Source organism: Bidens hawaiensis, unplaced genomic scaffold (assembly GCF_021521415.1).
Source record: "Bidens hawaiensis isolate Kalapana, Puna unplaced genomic scaffold, B.hawaiensis_p1.1 tig00000326_1, whole genome shotgun sequence".
NCBI classification, from domain to species: Eukaryota; Viridiplantae; Streptophyta; class Magnoliopsida; order Asterales; family Asteraceae; genus Bidens; species Bidens hawaiensis.
The window spans coordinates 4,778,486-4,800,518 of record NW_027491025.1 but is presented as its reverse complement, the minus strand read 5'-3'; the positions used below and the strand labels follow the sequence as shown (position 1 = coordinate 4,800,518).

General features: G+C 37.2%; 3 protein-coding genes and 1 pseudogene across 3 annotated transcripts; 2 read left to right on the top strand and 2 right to left on the bottom strand.

Moving 5' to 3' along the window:
* The first annotated feature begins 7,247 nt into the window (after positions 1-7,247).
* On the top strand, positions 7,248-15,232 carry LOC143621902 (G-type lectin S-receptor-like serine/threonine-protein kinase LECRK2; annotated as a pseudogene).
* Positions 15,233-17,175: 1,943 nt separating this feature from the next.
* LOC143622226 (chlorophyll a-b binding protein, chloroplastic-like) lies at positions 17,176-18,055 on the bottom strand. Its single transcript, XM_077093429.1, has one exon. It carries the CDS (start codon positions 17,989-17,991, stop codon positions 17,191-17,193), a length of 801 nt encoding a protein of 266 aa, XP_076949544.1. The 5' UTR covers positions 17,992-18,055; the 3' UTR covers positions 17,176-17,190.
* Positions 18,056-18,472: 417 nt separating this feature from the next.
* LOC143622234 (chlorophyll a-b binding protein AB80, chloroplastic) lies at positions 18,473-19,272 on the top strand. The gene has a single exon (XM_077093434.1). It carries the CDS (start codon positions 18,512-18,514, stop codon positions 19,211-19,213), a length of 702 nt encoding a protein of 233 aa, XP_076949549.1. The 5' UTR covers positions 18,473-18,511; the 3' UTR covers positions 19,214-19,272.
* Positions 19,273-19,833: 561 nt separating this feature from the next.
* On the bottom strand, positions 19,834-21,729 carry LOC143621513 (structure-specific endonuclease subunit slx1-like). Its single transcript, XM_077092925.1, has 3 exons — positions 21,524-21,729; positions 20,470-20,576; positions 19,834-20,121 (listed from the first exon to the last, which is right to left on the bottom strand). Exons 1-3 carry the CDS (start codon positions 21,727-21,729, stop codon positions 19,946-19,948), a joined length of 489 nt encoding a protein of 162 aa, XP_076949040.1. The 3' UTR covers positions 19,834-19,945.
* Positions 21,730-22,033: the final 304 nt, after the last annotated feature.

The window sequence follows — 22,033 nt, the reverse complement described above, 5'->3', positions numbered from 1 at the left end:
CCTGTTTTGGTCTAGACTTAGTGTTCATATTTGAATTTGAACTTGAAGCACCTTTTCTGACCTTTCTTTTAGACATGTCAGGTTTGGTCTGATGAGGACTAAACCTGCTAGATTTGTTTCGATTCCAGTCATCGTCAGAGGGACTAGCCTGATTATACCTGAATCTCTGCCTGTACGAGTTATGAGGCATATAGGGCATGTTCCTCTGATAAAATCCATAATAAGGGACATATGGACGATGTGGAAAATTTCTAGCAATATGACCAGGAGTGCCACAGTTAAAACAGGTTTGACGTTTTATGTAAAAATCATTTTGGGCAACTCCTCGTCTGGACTGGTTGTGGGGACCAGTTTTCTTAGAACTGCGAGACCCCTTTTTATATTCATTAAGCTTATCACCTTGTTTGTCATTAGAGCATCCTTCGTTGACAAATTTAGGTGCAACGTATTTTATTGAAATTTTTTGAATTTTTAGTTTTATTAGAAATCACATTATTAGAGTTCAAAGTTTCAACTGAATCAACCACACATGAATCCTTGCTCTTTAAAACAGAGCCCGCACAAACAGTCTGAATAACAGAATTTAAAACAGGAAGTTTTAAAGAAACATCAAAAACAATGTCATTATCAAATTCAAAACAAGGGTCGTCATCCTCATCAGTCCATTCCTTCACAATTAATTTTTCTGCACATGAAGTAGACACATTAGAATCGTTCATATCTGAAGAAGATGGACCAACATTCACAGAATTGGTTCCATCACCTTTGTCCTGTTTACCGTACTTCATGTCCTTTACCTTTTCCTCCTGTTCTTTGGTAACAGGGGTAGGGACATAATTGTGGTTGTAGGGTGGGAGAACTTGACTGAATCCTATTCCCTCACCTTCATTTTCTTTCCACCACAATTGATTTTCAATCATTGAGTTGACAACTTTACTGGAGCCATCGAAAATTTTAAAATACTGGAGCCATCGAAATTTTTAAAATCTAGCTCAGCCCTTTCAAATTTACTAGTTAGATTTAAAATTTCTAACTTGGAGGCTTCCAATTTAGCAGTCAATTCAACGATTTCCTGTTTGGCATCAAGATGATGACAAGACTACACTAAAATCATACTTAAGCTTAGAAATGTCCTTCTGAGCTTCTATTTTATCTAGAAAACCTTTTTCATTTTTCTTAAGTTTGAAATTTTCTGATTTTATTATCTCCATATCTCTAATTAGGTTATCATTATGAAGCTTATACATTTCTATTTTTTCAACACAATTTAAAGAACACGGTTGAAAACTTACCTCAGATGAATTTGGAGAAGTGAACGCCATATACGCAAATTGAAGCTCCATGTCCTTCTTCTCAATAACATTTTCTTCTCCAGTGTCTTCAACATTGGCGAAGTTTGCAGTCTGATTTCCAATGTTGAGCGCAACCATCTGACCTTCCCAAGAGAACTGTTAAGCAACCATACTTCTTTCACCATTACCTGAACTGCCTCCAGCCTCACCTCTGGCATTCCCAACTGGAACCAATGCCCTTTCCGTATTACCATCCTTCGCAGGGTTAGTACATTCACGAGCAAAATGACCCGGCTCGTGACAGTTGTAGCACCTAAAAGTGTCTTTGTTAAAACCCACATTTTGATTATTAGGCATGTTCCAATTATTTCTACCCGTCCTCTTAGTGAACTTCTTCACACGAAATAATGCCATGGCTATTTGCCATGAGATGTCCATTTCTTCAACATCATCAGTATGGATCTGATCTAGTTCAGCAGCAACCACAGGTTGAACCAAGTCTCCATCTAAAAATGCATTATAACAATTCATGAATCCCGCCATTAGAGCTATATTCTATTGAGTCTCCTTTGGTATGGTAGGGATCTGACTGAAGTTCTGACTGGAAGTGTGAGTAGTTTTTCCAGTATCATTTGAAGACTGTCCAGACTTGGTGAAAAATACTGGGGCTGGTTAGGGTGAGATGGATGATGATGATTGACCTCGAGTGGATGAGAACATCTAGAAGTTGCCCGGAGGTGTTGTTGCCCGAAGGGAGGTCTACTTTACGACCAGCTGATATTCTTGTGTTCGGGTGGGCAGGGGGGAAACACGCCTGTGTGGATCTTACAGGAGTGTCTCCTCTTGTTGGGCTCAGGGACCGTGGGTTTGTTGTGGGTCAGGCTGCGTTGAAGGCTGAATCGGGCAAAGTTGTTAAACACGAGAAAGCTTGTTTAGATAATCAACATGTCTTTCTACCATTTGCCTTTGATACATTTGGTTTTCTGGCTCCAGAGGCTGTGAAATTTTTGAGTAGGGTTCAGCGCGTCGTACACGGAACCTCTTCAGCTTCTAGGTCCCAAAGCTTCGTTTTTAGCAGGATTGGTTTTGCTGTTCAAAAGGGGGTTGCGGCGCAACTTGTTGCCCGTTTGCCTGCCACTTTATTGTAATCGTTTTATAGTAAATTATATAAAACTTCGAATGAGAAACTATCTTGAGAAATAAGAGCATTGTTGGAGGCATCATTGTATCCAGCCGCACTGTAAGAGCTTGCATGATTTATTGCACACTGCTTATCATCCATATCACATGCTTTAATAGTGGCTATCATTTGACTCATACCCATTCTGTTGAGATCCTTAGTCTTTTTGATAACCGCAGCATTCATGTCCCAACTTTTCGGCAATGAGTTCACCAGATTGTTGTTTATTTATGAAGTTTGCATATAAATACCTGCTGATCTCATTTCAGTCACAAGTGATATGAAACTTTGAGTTGGGATTCCAACGTTTCTCCCAAAACATGATGTTACATATTGAACTTTTGTCGCAGCAGATCTTGACGACTTCTCTTCATATCTTCATTCCCCTCATATACTTCGATCAGTGCCTCCCATAACTCTTTAGCAGATTGAAGTTCTCTAAATTGAAGAGCAATCTCAGGTGTGAGTGCCATGGTTAGAGTGGAGAGAGCTTTCTCATCTTCCTCAACTTTAGCAAAATCATCATCGTCATACTGTGCAACTGGTTTCACAAGAACATCAGAGTTATCCTTTTGATAGGTGATTCTTTGAGGTCCCCTAATAATACTTTTCCAAATATTGGAATCTTTCATCGTGGCGTAATGTTCAAAACGAAATTTCCATTCACTGAACCCCTCATGAGATAAGAGACGGGGGTATAAGAGTGGCAGCCCCCATGATGGAATCAAGTTCTTGATGAAGTGATGAATTGGTTGAATTGCTACCATTTGTTAACTGTTCCATCTTAATTAGGTTAATAATTGATTTTTAGGTCTAAGTATTATTTAAGTCCAAACTTAAAGTCCAAAGCTGATTAATCAGGCCCAAACAGTCTACTCAGCAGATAACAGGTTGACCGAGAACAAAGTGATTTTGACCAAACTTTGACCGAGAACTCAAAGTTTGACCAGGTTTGACCGAAAAATACTAGTTTGACCAAAATTTTGACCTAGAACTCAATGTCTAACCGAAAACCACCAATGTAAACCCAGACTTGACCGAGAACTGCTTGTGCTGAAAACTACCAATGACCAAGAACAGACAGTAGCCGAAAATAGATTAATCTTGGCTGAAAACTAGCTTTTGCCGAGAACATTGATTTCCAACAACCCAAACTCAGTGTAACAAACTTCCGAGAAAAAGGATCTTGATTTGTTTCCAAACCAATATCAAATCTTTCCCAAAAATTTTCTTCTTCTTCTTCTCCGGTTACAGTTTCGCCGGAAAACAGCAACACCACCAAGGAACACAATTCTTGAATCTTTGATATCACAATAACGAGCCTGAATAAGGTCTAAGGCTCTGATACCAATTGTAAGTCCCGAATCTGGATCACTACAATTATGATATCAACAAACAAGTATTCGTGCGGAATACCAACACTTGGTGAGTCAAGAACATAAGTAAACATAAGAACGTAACACCGAGATTGCTTCAAAACACACGTATTATTAATATATGTCGGGTGCTTAAGCACTTACAATACTCGCACGTCTAGTAACTCGTAGACGGCCAAAACACAAGTGAACTAACAACCAAACCCTATACAATACACGTTCCTTATATAGGGAACCAAACACCTAGCCCAATAGCTAACCAAAGCCCACCGAGATCCTAAAGGGATCTCGGTTTACATAATACCCGTAGCCCAAGCCCAACATACATGCTAAACCCAAGAACAATTAGACTAAGCACAAACCATACAAAACTAGGCCCAACAATATATGAAGATATAAGTTTGAAGTCAGTTGGTTGTTATTTGAAGATAACTAAAACGAGTTGTTTATAATATTAACTTTGTTTTTTTTTATTATCTTCAGAGCAGTCGGCTCTAGGAATTACATTTATCGTTGAGTTTTTATATCGTATGAATCCATAATGTATGTTATCATGTATATTGTTAAATTCAATTATTTTATTGTATGTTTTTAACCACTTGTGTTGTATAAGGGTCAATAACATAGTTACTAACAAAGTTACAAATTTAACTTAAAATGTTGTATGAAATGAGGTTTTTAGATATTATATAATTTATAAAATTTTATTTATAATTATTTATATCTTATAAATTTATAAGATGTGTTATTACGAATATTATTATTTTTTTTAACTTTTTGGTTATATTTTTGTAACCACTCATGTTACATGAACTAAATTCTATAGTATAATTTATAAGTGATGGTATGTTGTCTGAAAGTCAAAGCTTCTGAATAAGTTTAAAATAAAAAATCTAGAAAAGTTAAGTTTTTGCATAACAAGAAACAAAATCACCAATCAAAATTCATTTCAATAAACCATGTGTTGGGAATTAAGTTATATTTGGCACTTCGAAATACTTTTATCATCATTTGTTGTTCTTTTACCTGATTTATTTTTACCCCTACCAAAAATTTATGTATTCGTCATTGCTGTCTGTAAACTTTGTGTGTTTTCATTTCATGTTAGCTTGAGCCTGATTTAATTCAACTCAAAACTCTAAATTGCTTGTTGAATAAGTGAGGGTAATGCATTTTAATTAAAATAAATATGTATCTCGAGAAAGCAGCAACATAAACTTAGATGGCTCGGTCATACTTTTATTCTGAACGATATAATTTTTATTTAACATATGAACGAGGGTTAAATATGACTATATAAGCAAACCAATAAGTAGAAGAGGTGAGTCGAATAGATAAAAGAAGATAAATAATAGAGGAGTCGGCTCTAGGAATTACATTTATCGTTGAGTTATTTATATCGTATGAATCCATAATGTACGTTATCATGTATATTGTTAAATTCAATTATTTTATTGTATGTTTTTAACCACTTGTGTTGTATAAGGGTCAATAACATAGTTACTAACAAAGTTACAAATGTAGCTTAAAATGTTGTATGAAATGAGATTTTTAGATATTTATAATTTATAAAATTTTATTTATAATTATTTATATCTTATAAATTTATAAGATGTGTTATTACGGATATTATTATTTTTTTTAACTTTTTGGTTATATTTTTGTAACCACTCATGTTACACGAACTATATTCTATAGTATAATTTATAAGTGATGGTATGTTGTCTGAAAGTCAAAGCTTCTGATCAATCAATCAATCATGCCCAGTAAAATCCCATCGACAGCAAAGCTATAAGTAGAGTCTGAGGAGGGTGGGATGTAGGCACACCATATCTCTATCCAAAGGAATAGAGAGGTGGCTTCCAGAGAGACCCTCGGCTCTAAGTACATGTGAATGAAGCAAAATAAAGGAAATCAAAGTTTAACAGTTATATAAAAACTACTACTAATTATAATAATATTAATAATAAGATCACAGTCTAACAGCTATATGGTATGTAAGGGAAATACCATTATGGTATGTAAAAGCTAATAATAATTATAATAATAATAATAATAATAATATAAAGTCAAAGCTTCTGAATAAGTTTAAAATAAAAAATTTGGAAAAGTTAAGTTTTTGCATAACAAGAAACAAAATCACCAATCAAAATTCATTTCAATAAACCATGTGTTGGGAATTAAGTTATATTTGGCACCTCGAAATACTTTTATCATCATTTGTTGTTCTTTTACCTGATTTATTTTTACCCCTACCAAACATGCATGTATTCGTCATTGCTGTCTATAAACTTTGTGTGTTTTCATTTCATGTTAGCTTGAGCCTGATTTAATTCAGCTCAAAACTCTAAATTGCTTGTTGAATAAGTTAGGGTAATGCCTTTTAATTAAAATAAATATGTATCTCGAGAAAGCAGCAACATAAACTTAGATGGCTCGGTCATACTTTTATTCTGAACGATATAATTTTGATTTAACATATGAACGAGGGTTAAATATGACTGTATGTGCAAACCAATAAGTAGAAGATGTGAGTCGAATAGATAAAAGAAGATAAAGATTAGAGAATATATTAAATTATTAATATATTGTTAGTTGATAATTATTGGAGTTAGAGATAAAACTTATTTGTTTTCTTAGTTTGAGTTTAGTTAAAAGTCTTGTTGAGCTAGTTAGAGTTTTAGTACAAATAGATGTTTTAGGGTCATTGTATTTTGTGTGGTTTTCGGCTTAATAATATTGAAAGTGTCGTGGTGAGTTAATTACCATAAAGATATCGGTTTTGTTCATGTTGCTCGGTCCAATTAATTCCAACATATTCTAGGGAGGTCTCGAGTTCGATATCCCAAAGAGTAAAAAAATTTGGGACGGTTGTGACGTGATTCAAACTTGGGTAATGGAGTTTAGTGAGCCGAAGGCCTACAGCGTACAAATCCAAACATTAAAAGTAAGAAGAAGAACATAGCGATCAAATAATTAAGGAAGACCGCATAAAAGTCCAGTCAAATTAACTCCTTAAAGACTTCAGAAGTTAAATAATTATAACTAACTAATAGAATTTATAATTTAAGTTGCAGATTTTTCTACATCCATAATATTAAACAATATTATAGATTCAAGATTGTTGGTTCGAGTCATTATCAAGAGAGTAAGGAAAATTACCTAATGGTGTTTAATTATTGTTGAGAGACGTGGATGATCATGACTTCTTTTGCGTTGATAAAAGGGTTTGAAAAGTAGTAATTAACCAAATAACATGTTACAAGTCATTCAACCATGCTTTGATTTGGTCAATGCTGTCACCTGCAATATGTTGGGAGCTTATTCCCTCACATCTATATATCATCTTTCAATACAAGCAAACTAAAAAAGCACACCAAATTCTTCTTCCTAATGAAAATGGCCTCCATGCAAATACACATCTATAACCTTCTATTTCTATTTTGTATCTTCACATTTCAAATAATCCCAACACACTCTCAAACCATTTCCAGAATCCCATTAGGCTCAACCCTTCTCGCTTCACACAACCGTGATTCCTCATGGAAATCACCTTCGGGTGATTTTGCCATCGGTTTTCACCGTCTTAATAATCAAAACCTCTTCCAATTGGCAATTTGGTTTGACAAAATACTAGATAAAACTTGATAACAAATTGGATCAATTAACAATAATATGAACACACAATAATATGGAAACGATTTCTTTATTATTAATTGAATGTGTTTGTGATTATTACAATCAACCAAGGAGGGGTATTTATAACCTCTGGTGACGGTTATTGCCGGCGACGGTTACTCCGGCAAGGGTCGTGACGTTTCATAAAACGTTACATCTGTTCTATTTTACATATTTACAGTTTCTACACAAACTATCATCTAATTACAATTTTGGCACTAAACTATACTAACGGTATTTTCTAATAAACTTAACAGGGTCGATGATTAACTAACAATCACCCCCTTAATCTCGATCTTGTATTGCGAGGTCCTTGACACCGAGTAGTTCGCGCATCTCCATGAACTTGATTCTTGGTAATGCCTTCGTTAGTATATCTGTCTTCTGTTCCTCGCCACTAATGTGCTCCACTTCAATTTGTTGCTTCTCCACACATTCTCGTATGAAGTGGTATTTTGTACTTATATGTTTGCTTCGCCCGTGAAACACTGGATTTTTCATCAATGCTATTGCTGACCTGTTATCCACAAATAGTGTCACTTTCTCTTGCTTCCAACTAGTCAAGTCTTCTAACAATCCTTGTAACCATAAGGCTTGACATGCAGCTGAGACGGCTGCCATGAATTCTGCTTCACAAGATGATAGAGCAACTGTAGATTGTTTCTGAGTATTCCATGCAATTGGAGCATCACAGAAATAAAATACAGTTCCAGTTGTGCTCTTTCCATCATCAATGTCCATGTTATAGCTGCTATCACTATAACCCTTCAATACTTTTCTGCCTCCTTTCTTGTACTGAATTCCATACTCTATTGTACCTCTTACATATCGTAGTAAGTGTTTCACGGCTTTCATGTGAGCTACTTTTGGCGAGTGCATAAACCGACTTGCATATCCTACTGCAAAGTTGATGTCTAGTCTTGTATGAGTTAGATACCTAAGACATCCTATCAGCTTTCGGTATTCCATTGCATTTGCTTCAGCTCCTTCTTCATTCTTTGATAATTTTAGACCTGCTTCCATCGGGTATCGCGTAGGATTACATTCTAACATCACAGCGTCCTTTAATAGCTTCTTTGCATAACCCGATTGCTTTATCGTCACCCCTTCTTCATTTTGTAGTACTTCGATCCCTAGATAGTACTTTAGTTCTCCAAGATCACTCATTTCAAATGATTTCTTCATTTGCTGTTTGAATTTTGAGATATCTTTTTTATCGTTTGCTGTTACGATTAAGTCATCAACATAGACGCCTACTATTAACTTTCTTTTTCCCTTTTCACGTGTATACACTGTTGCTTCTCTTGGACATTTCTTGAAACCAAGGTCCTTTAAAGTATTATTTAATTTAATATTCCAAGCTCGTGGTGCTTGACGTAGTCCATATAATGCTTTTATTAGCTTGTAGACCTTGTTTTCAGCTCTTGGTTTCACGAAACCTTCAGGTTGTTCTACATATACTTCTTCGTTTAATTCACCATGCAAGAATGTTGTCTTGACGTCGAGGTGATGAATAGTCCATCCTTCATGTGCAGCTAGTGCGAGTAGTAATCGAACGGTTTCGATTCTAGCTACTAGTGCGAATACTTCTTCATAGTCAATACCATGTCTTTGTACGTATCCTTTTGTGACAAGGCGTGCTTTATATTTTGTTACTTCACCTTTCGCATCTTTTTTCAGCTTAAATACCCATTTCAAACCAATGGGCTTGTGTCCAGTAGGTAGGTTGGTCAGTATCCATGTTTTATTCTTTTCTATCGAATCTAACTCATCTTTCATTGCCTTTTACCATGCATTATTTCCAGTCGCTTCTTTGTAATTCATTGGTTCTTCGTGCATCAACAGGAGTTCATTTCCATACATGTCAACTCCTTGAATTACAAAATCTCCATGCTCGTCCATGGCTGGAGCTCTTTCATATATTTCGGCCAAATTACGTAGACCTTGAATTGGTGTGTCATCTACGTTAGGGTCTATCTCTTCACTTTCAATGTTTTCATTTACTGATTCATTTTGCGAAAACACGGGAGATTCATCTTGACTTGGACTGGACGAGTTAGAGTCTGTTGAGGGTGTACTTTGCCCTATCGACTGTGATCCTTGGCTTGGTGGGGTACTTGGGGCGTCTGGTTCATCGGGATCTTCCCCATAGGTCTCATAATGATTATCATCGTTTGTGGTTAATTCTCCTTCAACCACAAAGTCTACCCATTCGGGTCCTTTATCGGCGTTTGTGGGATGATTCTTCCAATCCCATGCCTTGTTTTCTTCAAATTCCACATCGCGGCTCACCATTACTTTATTTTTATTTGGGTTATATAACCGATATGCTTTACTTCCTGGTTCTGTACCCAAATAAATGGTTCTTTCACTTCGATCATCAAGTTTCCTTAAATTTATTGCAGGAATCTTCGCGTGAGCCACACAGCCGAACACTCTCAAGTGCTTCAAATTCGGCTTTCGCCCTAACATTGCTTCATATGGTGTTATGTTTTCGAGGGCCTTTGTTGGTGTGCGATTTAGCACATACACCACATGTCTCACTCCTTCACCCCAAAAGTTTTGTGGGACATTCATAACTTTTAGTAGGCACCGTGTAGTTCCGATCACGGTTCTGTTCTTGCGTTCTACCACTCCATTCTGCTGTGGAGTGTAAGGGGCTGTGAGTTGTCGTAGTATACCATTTCTTTCACAAAATGTCTTGAACTTTTTCGAGGTAAACTCTCCTCCTCTGTCAGTTCTTAAGGTCTTAATCTTATGACCTGTTTCAACTTCAACTACTTCTTTGAACTTAACGAAAAAGTTCAATGCTTCATCCTTAGACTTTATGATATATGCCCACATATATCGAGAGTAATCATCCACCAATAAAAACACATATTTGTTACCGGATTGTGTTGTTGGTGAGATTGGGCCACATAGATCGCCTTAGACTAATTCAAGCGGTCGCTTTGCTCGAAATTGTGTTTGAGCTGGAAATGAGTGTCGTGTTTGTTTTCCAGCTAGACATATATCACATACTTGTGGCTGGTGGGTAAAATCTGGCACACCCTTGGCCATATTTTTCTTAACAATCATTTTAACGAACTCGAATCCAATGTGTCCGAGTCTTGCATGCCACAACATTGACGTCTCGTTTGCTTTTGTAAGAAAACACATTGATTTTCCCGTATCAAGCTTTACTTTGTAGAGACGATTTTGTGACCTTTCCACCTTCATTGGGAGATCACCAGAGTCATCATATATCCAAAAAAACTCGTTCTTTATCCGTATATCACACCCATTTTCAGTAGCTTGTCCTAAGCTCAAAATGTTATTTCGAAGATCGGGTATGTAATATACGTCGGTGATTGTCTTTTCTTCACCATTATTCCAATTGACTCGTATTGAGCCTTTCCCTCTTATCTTCACGTGCGAGCCGTCTCTGAATTTTACTTCTCCATTAATGTCTTCGTTTAATTCATAGAAATGAGATTTAATGCTTGTCATATGGTTGCTTGCTCCGTTGTCTAAGTACCATATATCTTTATTACTTGGTTCGGCTTCAGATTTTCTTGGTGTTATCTTTTCTTCATTGAGGAAAATTGCATCTTCTGGTTTGGAGCTACAGCTAGCTAACAAGAGAGTTTTTATTACTTGTTCTGTTTGAACGATATTGGCTTCTTCTTTATTCTTGGACTTTTGACACTCAGATGCGTAATGACCAAGTTCATTACATTGGTAACACTTTATTTGACTTTTGTCTTTATACTTTGACTGGTCCTTTCGATCATTTGACGATGATCCTTGACCTCCACGGTCTTGTCTAAATGGCTTTCCATGCTCACGGCTCTTTCCACGGCCGTTGTAATTATTACGATTTTGTCCTTGCTTAGGACGATAACCAGCTTGTTGTTTATACTTTCCTTGCGAGCGAGTAAACAAAAGTTTACTATCCTTCATACTCGAATCTTCTTTTCCTTTGATTCGTTCTTCATATGCTTTAAGTCTCCCTATGGCTTCTTCCAACTTCATGTTGTCAACATCATAGCATTGTTCGATTGTTGCAACGATATGAATAAAATGATCTGGCATGGAGTCAAGGAGTTTTCTGACCATGTCAGATTCATCAATTGTTGCGCCAAGCGTTACGGCTTTGGAGACTAGCCCGTTTAATTTTCCCGAGAAATCATCGATGGTTTCTCCATCTTTCATCTTTAATGACTCAAACTCAGCCCTTAGAGTTGAGAGTCGTGCTTTTTTTACTCTTTCGACACCCATATTTCTTACTTTGATTTCTTCCCATATTTCTGTAGCTTTCGTATATTGAGCTACTTGTAGTACCACGTCTTCTGGCAGTGCTTGATAAAGGTAGGCTATTGCCATGTTGTTCCTTTTTGGGTCAACAATTTTTCCTTCTTCTGGTTCAATGGCTTCCCATAATCCATGAACGTTAAAAATTGCTTTACTTTTTACTGCCCATATTGTATAGTTTGTGGAATTTAGTATGGGACATCGAAAGGATAACGACGTGTTCTCCCTTGGGTGGTTGGTTTGGCTATTCTGACATGTCGAGGTTTCTTGTCCGTCTGACATCGTGCGATATTTTCCTTAATCGCTATAAACGGGTTGGCTTGCTATCGGTTCTTCGATGCAAAATTCAAACTAAACAAAACTTACCCTTTTAAGATTTCGAGTAATTTAATTTTCAGTTTGGAAAATTAAAATTTGTTTTTTTCTTAAAAAAATTTTTTACGTAGTTTTGTTTTTTTTTAATTGAAAGTTAAACAAAAAATATTTTGTTTAATAAAAATCATTTTTTTCCAAGAACACCAGAAAAACCAACTTTCTGGTTTTTCTTATTCTTCTTCCTCTGGTTCCACGCTGCCACAACCGGGGATTCAATCTTCTTCTTGAATCAAGATGGAGCCGATCTTTTCGTCTCCTTTAATCGCTCGTCTAGCGATCTTCCCTGGTCGTAATCGCGTCACTTGCGATATAACTGGTTGCCCTAATCGATACTCAGGCTTCGACGATCTGGGGTTTTGCAATCTGCAAGGTTATGGAATCCACAGTCACTTCGGGATTTCGATTTCGGAACCGGTAAGCGCTTTTTTCCTATTATCAATTTTAGGGTTAGTAAAATTGATCAAGAAACACAAACTCCTTCTCTATAACTTCCTGCGCTCTAATACCAATTTGATAACAAATTGGATCGATTAACAATAATATGAACACACAATAATATGGAAACGATTTCTTTATTATTAATTGAATGTGTTTGTGATGATTACAATCAACCAGGGAGGGGTATTTATACCCTCCGGTGACGGTTATTGCCCGCGACGGTTACTTGACGGTTACTCCGGCAAGGGTCGTGACGTTTCATAAAACGTTACATCTGTTCTATTTATTTACAGTTTCTACACAAACTATCATCTAATTACAATTTTGGCACTAAACTATACTAACGGTATTTTCTGATAAACTTAACAGGGTCGATGATTAACTAACAAAACTATAGTCTGGTACGCCAATGGAGACAATCTTGCACAAGAAAGATCTAAACTTGAGCTCACATTCGGTGGGCGGCTCAAGCTGACAGACCCTAATGGGGCTACCATTTGGGAGGCCCAGAGTACTAACGCGTCCTACGGTTCGTTGCTTGATTCTGGTAACTTTATTCTAGCAGATGGTAGTTCCAGTAATAGATATCTATGGCAGAGTTTTGAACATCCTACAGATACAATGTTGCCTACCCAAGAACTCCAGATTAATGATGTTTTGTCTTCAAGAGAAACAAGAAGTAGTTTTTCTATTGGAAGGTATCAGTTGCGTTTAGTTCCAGAAGGCGATCTTGTTCTCACAGTTGTTTCTAACCCATCTGGTGTTTCCTACGATCCTTATTATCGTAGTAAGATTGCTGATGAAAATAACGTTATGAACTCGGGGAATCGAGTGGTTTTCAATGAAACTGGTGGTTTATATGTTGTTAGAAGGAATGGAGGTTTAATCAATCTTACATCCCATAATATGAAGTCCCCAAGAGATTATTATTTCCGAGCGACACTTGATTTTGACGGGTTGTTCACGTTGTATTCGCACCCAAAGTCTCCACGTGACGGGGCTAAATGGGATGAAGCGTGGCGTAGTGTTTGGTGTGAGCCACAGAACATATGTATGGGCTCCACCGGTGATTATGGAAGAGGACCTTGTGGATTTAATAGCATTTGCTCGCTAGATTCTTATGGACGGCCGTCATGTGTTTGTTTACCAGGGTTTAAGCTTCTTGATTCTAGTAATCCGTATGGGGGATGCAAGCAAGAGATTGTTCAAAGTTGTGACGCAAACGATTTGGAAAAGGTTAGGGAAACCTATGAGATAAGGTCAATCAACAATGCATATTGGCCTTCTTCACAGAATTATGAGCGGTTTCCCTTATCAAGTGAAGACGAGTGTAGCCGATCTTGTTTTGGGGATTGCAACTGTATTGTTGCGGTTATAAAAGATGGAATATGTTGGAAGAAAAAGTTGCCACTTTCAAATGGGAGGAACGAGAGGGATACGTACGGGAAGGCTCTCATTAAGATACCAAAAGGTAATAACAACATTTCTTCGGACAGTGATTTGGAGAAGGTGAATGGTGATAAGAAGGATCAGTCAAGACTGGTTCTAGTTCTATCAATACTTTTAGGATCTTCTTTGCCTGTAAATTTTGTACTTGTTGGGGCGAGTTCCATTGCTATTTTTCTCTCGTACCAAAAGACCAAGAAGCTGAATACAAGTTCAAGCCTCTTAGAGACTAATTTTCGTGTTTTCACCTTTGAAGAGCTAAAAGATGCAACAGATGGCTTTAGGGAAGAGCTAGGAAGAGGCACATTTGGAACTGTTTACAAGGGTGTTATCACAAACTCATCTTTGGGTTCCAAGTCAATAGTATCCATCAAGAAACTAGAAAACTAGTAGAAGAAGGTGATAAGGAGTTCAAAACGGAGGCAAGTGTCATAGCGAAAACACATCACAAGAACTTGGTTAGACTCATAGGGTTTTGTGAAGAAGGTCCAATCAAGCTCCGTGTTTACGAGTTTATGAGCAATGGGACACTTGCAAGTTTTGTTTTCGGGATATCAAAGCCAGATTGGAACAAGAGGGTACAAATGGCGATTGGGATAGCCAGAGGGATTGCGTATTTACATGAAGAATGCACCACACAAATTATCCATTGTGACATCAAGCCACAAAATGTGCTTCTTGATGAATCTTTTACAGCCAGGATATCTGATTTTGGTTTAGCAAAGCTTCTAATGAGTGATCAAACTCAAACAAATACAATGATTAGAGGGAGAAAAGGATATGTAGCACCAGAATGGTTTAGGAGCAAACCGGTTACGGTGAAAGTGGATGTTTATAGTTACGGCGTATTGTTACTAGAGATTATTTGTTGTAGAAAGAACGTCAAGGTAGAGAGCGAGAACGAAGAAGAAATCATTCTAACAGATTGGGCGTATGATTGTTACAAACGACGAAATATAGAAATGTTGATTGAGAGTGACGACGAGGCGAAGAATGACATGAAGAGGGTCGAGAGGCTGGTGATGGTTGCGATGTGGTGCATCCAGGAGGATCCATCTCTAAGGCCTTCTATGAAGAAGGTTGTTCAAATGCTTGAAGGAGTTATCGAAATTTCATTGCCACCTTGCCCTTCTCCCTTCATTTCAATGTGTTGAAGTTAGCTGGCCTAACAATAGTTAAAAGAGGGATCACATTGTAAATTGATTGTGCTCATAATATGGTTATATATACCCCTATAGATAGGGTTTTAGTTATATATAAATATCATCTGGTATAGCAATTATAGTATCCCCTGCAAGTTAAGGATGGGGAATGACATGTAGCCTAGATGATAAGATAGAAACCTAGGTGTTGGCAATGACTTTCTAAAGAGGTCAACAATTTGGTTATTTGAAAATCAACTTCTACGTGATTTGTCTGTGCAACAAATCAGAAAGGTTGATCGATTGCAGTGACCATATACTGTGTTTTGAGTGGTCGACTAACCAAATTGGAAACTGTCCCAGATACTAACACGAGAGTTCCCACGTATTCGATTTCCATATTAATTGTATTTGGGTTGGGTGAGAGTTGCGTCGGTGCGTATTAATTGATGACCAGGTTGCATAGCTAGTTGTTGGAGGGCTAAAATCTTATACTATAAGGGGGGAAGAGAGTCAAGAATATTATAACACTAAATACATGAGTGATGAATAAAGATTACCCTGACGAAACTAAGAGAGGCCACGGTTGGCTGCATTGACCACGACCGACAGTAGTGGAGAGTTCTCAAAGTTGGAAAAATCTAGTGAAGCCAACAGTATTGGTTGTGGCCACAAAAGCACGATGTAGACTGCGGCATTGGCAGCTTAAGAGATATGTCGTATTGAGATGTAGCGGGTTTTGTTTGGAATTTGTGCTCGAATATTGTGGTGTTTGTGGTGTCTTGTAGTTTGGTCTAATACTGTACGTGTAGATTTAAAAGTAACCAAACTGTTGTGAGAGGTTTAATAATTAACAGAAAGGGTTTCCAACGGTTACGTATTGTAGTTAGCGATGACTCGGTTTTATTAGGTCATAATGTCTCTAATATAGTTTAAAGAGCAAGTTGGGTCTACATCAGGTTAAAGTATGAATGTTATCATCAATTGATTGTGTTGCTAATATTATATGGAACAGATTGTTGGGCCATCAAGAAGACATAAGAGCGGAAATTGGAGGTAGCAGAGATGAGAATGTTACGCTGGATGTGTGGGCACACAAGGTTAGACCGAATAACATAGACCGAATAACAAACAAGGTGTTTCGGGAGAGATTAGCGGTAGCTAACATATCTTACAAGATAAGAGAGTGGAGATTGAGATGGTTTGGACATGTGAAGAGAAGACAGATGACGAACCCTGTTAGATCAGTAGAAAACATTATTATAGCGGGGAGGAGGGGTAGAGGCCGACCTAAATTGACTTGGGATTAGAGTATTAGACATGATTTGCTAGACCTAAGTCTCTCAGAGGACATGGTTGAGGATAGGAATTCTTGGAGACTTAGAATTAAGGCTAAGGATTTTTAGGGAGTAAGGAATACCTTAGCGGTTTTTCGTTACCTGATTTTGGTCACACACCATTATGTTTTCTCTTCTCATTTAGTTATATATGGTTATCTATACATGTATTAGTATTATTAATTTTACTACGTGCTATTATCAATTTTATCACTATTATACTTTGATGCCCCTTCTTTTTCTCCCATACAATGTTATCTTGAGCTGTGGGTCTCCCTGGAAGCCACCTCTCTATCCCATCGGATAGAGGTACGGTGTGCCTACATCCCACCCTCCCCAGACCCTACTTATAGCTTTGCTATTGGTGGGATTCTACTAGGTATGATTGATTGATATTCACTGTGTGTTCCATCAAAAATATAAGGCGAATCTGTGAGTTTTTATTAATCCTGTTAAAATGTTATTTGAAGATACAAAGATTTTCTAACAAATAATTACTCATATTTTGAAAATTTGGATCGAATTACATAACAGTTGGACGGGAAAATGATTATATAAGTTAATGAAACTGAAACTTTTTTTAATGAGCAATAATGTGAATATTCAACATTAATTTACAAGGAACTTAATATTTCACTTTCCGGGAACAAAGTTTGTAGCATAAGCCCATGCATTGTTGGCAACAGGGTCCGCAAGGTGGTCAGCCAAGTTCTCCAACGTTCCCTTTCCGGTCACAATAGCTTGAACAAAGAACCCGAACATAGAGAACATGGCTAGTCTACCGTTCTTAAGCTCCTTCACCTTCAACTCAGCAAAAGCCTTTGGATCATCAGCAAGGCCCAACGGGTCAAAGCTACCACCGGGGTATAGCGGGTCAACAACCTCACCCAAGGGCCCACCGGCAATTCTGTATCCCTCAACCGCACCCATCAAGATCACTTGGGTGGCCCAAATGGCCAAGATGCTTTGTGCATGGATCAAACTTGGGTTTCCCAAGTAATCAAGCCCACCTTCGCTAAAGATTTGGGATCTGGCCTTGAACCACACGGCCTCACCGAACTTAACACCATTGCGGGCCAAGAGCTCTGGGAAGACGCACCCGAGAGCCCCGAGCATGGCCCATCTGGAGTGGATGACCTCAAGCTCACGGTTCTTCGCAAATGTCTCTGGGTCAGCAGAAAGCCCAGCAGTGTCCCAACCGTAGTCACCGGGGAATTCTCCAGTGAGGTATGATGGGGCTTCACCAGAGAATGGGCCCAAGTACTTGACACGGTCAGGGCCGTACCATGGGCTTTCTGATGGTGCAACCTTCTTGGGTGCTACGGTTTTCCTCATGGAAACCCGTCCGTTTCCGAAAATTTCTGAACCGGATGGAGCGGTTTTCACGGATTGGCCGGTGAAAGGAGATGAGAGAGCCATGGATGAAGCAGCCATTGGAATGAGAAAATGTGTTATTAAGGGAGGTTAACTGCTTGAGTTTTATGAGTTATTTAAGATGGTATATATAGTCAAATAAGGGTGTTGAATTTTAGTTTTCTTATAATTAATATCTCTTTCTTGATTTTGATTGGTGGATGATATCTTCAATCCCTAATTTCAAAGGACCAATCCAAAGAAGACGTGTATATTTTTTGTTTCCATAAGAGATTTTCTATCCGGGATATTAGCTAGATGTATTTTCATTCAGTTCTAAGAATTATGTGACTATAGAGATCAAAGGCAGATCTGGCTTATGGTTGTAAACTATAATAAATTAACCTAAAAATATATATTTTTGTTTTTATATAACATTATAATTATAAATATAAATGAAAAACAATAACCACTATATTTATAAATTTATAAATGCATTTCTTAATAAACTAATAATAAACGAGCTGAAACTTAAAAAACTATTTACAAACTATTTATAAATCCATCTGGTTCCGAGCTTCTCAGAAACGGACGAGTTTCCATGAGGAAAACCGCAGCACCCAAGAAGGTTGCACCATCAGGAAGCCCATGGTATGGCCCTGACCGTGTCAAGTACTTGGGCCCATTCTCTGGTGAAGCCCCATCATATCTCACTGGAGAATTCCCTGGTGACTACGGTTGGGACACTGCTGGGCTTTCTGCTGACCCGGAGACATTTGCCAAGAACCGTGAGCTTGAGGTCATCCACTCCAGATGGGCCATGCTCGGGGCTCTTGGGTGTGTCTTCCCAGAGCTCTTGGCCCGCAACGGTGTTAAGTTCGGTGAGGCCGTGTGGTTCAAGGCCGGATCCCAAATCTTTAGCGAAGGTGGGCTTGATTACTTGGGAAACCCAGGTTTGATCCATGCACAAAGCATCTTGGCCATTTGGGCCACCCAAGTGATCTTGATGGGTGCGGTTGAGGGATACAGAATTGCCGGTGGGCCCTTGGGTGAGGTTGTTGACCCGCTATACCCCGGTGGTAGCTTTTACCCATTGGGCCTTGCTGATGATCCAGAGGCTTTTGCTGAGTTGAAGGTGAAGGAGCTTAAGAACGGTAGACTAGCCATGTTCTCTATGTTCGGGTTCTTTGTTCAAGCCATCGTGACCGGAAAGGGACCGTTGGAGAACTTGGCTGACCACCTTGCGGACCCTGTTGCCAACAATGCATGGGCTTATGCTACAAACTTTGTCCCCGGAAAGTAAATGTATGGAAGTTTGATCATGTATAATGATGTGTGAATTAATATATGGTTTTTTGGGCTTTTTTGGATGTTTTCTTTCTTATGATTTAAGAATTGTTAAAACTCATAAACTGTACACAGAGAAAGAAGGTGTCACATCTCTAACAGAGGCATAAACAAGCTCAAGCCGAACCCAAATTGAAGTTCATTTAATAGACGATCTCAAGTTGGAGAAGGTTTGCAAGCCTAAACAAGCTTAAAATTTACATAATTAAAATAATTTAATTTAATATAACTTTTATATTATTACATATATGTAGTATTATATATGTTAAATCATAATTATAAAAAATTAAAAATAAGTTTATACATATAGAATTGCTCATGATCCAGGCTCGTTTAGTTGGTGATTAAAAATTCAAAATTTACCAAGCTCGTTTAGCAATTTCCCTTTATTCCAAAAGTAACTGAGCGGAGCTCGAGCCTGGAGCGCTTAAGCTTACCGTCTAATATGACCAATCACAAAGTTGGTTCATCAACTGGTACATAGATGAAAATAATAAACATCATTTTTAAGAAACATAGATACAAAACAAAACAAAATTCTCCTTTGCTTGGTAAATTTACAACAGTTTTGGTCATTTTAACATGTCAAACAGTTAAATTGTTGTATACAATTACATTCTTAATCATAATTTTCTATATAAAAAATTAAATATAAATAAATAACTGGAAGCAGAAGCAGGCAGAGAGATCAGAGTAGTTCTAATTTCCAGTCAAATTCTAAGTTAATGCAATCAATCGAACCTTTTACTTTCTGCAGTGCTGCATTTCTGTGTTGCAGCAAATGAAGCCCGCTATCGTCCTTCGAGTTCTTTTTACGCGTCATTTTACTGGACACGCTTTTCCATTTAAACTCAAACTTGCATGCTCCCACACGACAAAACATTATTAAACCAATGTTAGATGTTATTGATCATCAATAAATTAATACCACAAGTGTGCACATATAATATCAGAAAATGATATCAATTTCATCTTTAGCTAATCCTTTCTTTACCCATTTGACCTGTCACTCATAACATATAATTCAAATCAACTCATTCATAGTTAAATTAGTTAAAATTGCAACATCTATCCAATTATTGGGATCATAAACTTGTAAGCGAAAGCACATCAAGACTCGAATCCATACGCTTTTGCAAATAGTGTTGCAAATATACTTGTTAACTGTTTTGCAAAATGATAACAGAAAAGTGTAGCATATTACGTATTTACCTTCACTTTTACTTTCAAAACCTCGAACGATGCACGCACAAATCCATGGTCTTCCAGCTTGTGTTGCTTTTGCACCACCGTTTATTTCACCATTATGTTGTTTCAAGCTGCAAAAGATAAATCAAGTATAAGAAAACCATATGGTAATAAAAGAAAACTATATTAGATTCTGAAAACATCCTTTAACTTGATGCAACCGTGTCAAATACATTACTACATTAGTAGTATATACTAGTATTAAAGCATTCCAAATAAAAAATTTGTTATCATTCACAAATGGTGCTTAGTGTTCTTCACGAGTCGGCCTCGTTTTAGTTTATCATTCAACTATAACAAGTTAATGTTTCACATAATATCTTTCTTTTGTCATATTGATCTAGACCAGGCAAAAGGGTGAGTCGGGTAACAGGGCAGGGTATGCCTGTAAATGAACCGAATGAACACGAACACTTAATCAAACAAATACTTGTCTTCATGTTCGTTTATTTAAAAAATGAACATGTTCGTGTTCGTTTGTTTAAGATATAAACACACAGTTCACAAACATAAATGAACCCAAACAAGCAAATATGAAACCATTAAGTAGGGTACTTACTCATCCATATAATATTTAATAATTTTCTATTAATATGTAAATAAATGAACATAAACGAACATATATAAACAGACATTAACAAACAAAAACGAGCGTTCACGAACATAAATAAATGAACGAAACATGTGTTCATGCTCATTCGTTGCAGATTTTTTTGTTCATGTTCATTTGTTTATTAAATAAACGAACGTTCAGTTCATTTACAGGCCTAGGTCAGGGTCAAAATGGGTTCAGGTTAGAAGCGACCGAATTAAAAAAAGGGTTCAGTTTGGTTCGGTCGGATCAAAACGGGCTCTGCTTAACATAGTCTGGTAACAAGAGCCCGTTATGACCCGAACCAAACTAAACCCATTTTCAAATCGAACCCATATCATTATTACAAAAATGGTAAAAACCGAAGATCCTAATTAACAAATTACATGAATTTAATGCAATTTTAAAGCATGTATGAACAATTACCGGCGAGTGAAATTGTTGGTGACGCCGACGTAAGTTTTGATGGGGGGATTGGTTGAGAGGATGAGATATACGGACCAATTAATATTAAGGTTTGATTCCGATTGAAAAGACACAGACGACGAAGGAGTTGACTTTGATGAAATTGGAAGTGATTTTGGATTATGGGGTTTGAGGGATCTGAAGGTTGTTGATAATAACCTCGTCATTTAGGATGTCGTTGTACGCAGTTGATCTCACAAATAGGAACGTTGTTGAATTTGTTGTTATGTGTGTAGAATTTTATGAAGAATGTTTATTGTTTTTTTAATTACTGCCCGTATATTATAAATAAAAAATATATAATGTATATTGATAAATGTATTACTTCTTATTATACATAAATTGATTTTTATATAACAAAATGATTTTTTTAAAAAAAAAAAATGAATTTGATAAAAGAAATAATGCACATGCAAAAACATACCCAAGAACACTCCATATATCATTATCATAATTGTATAATTGAACGAA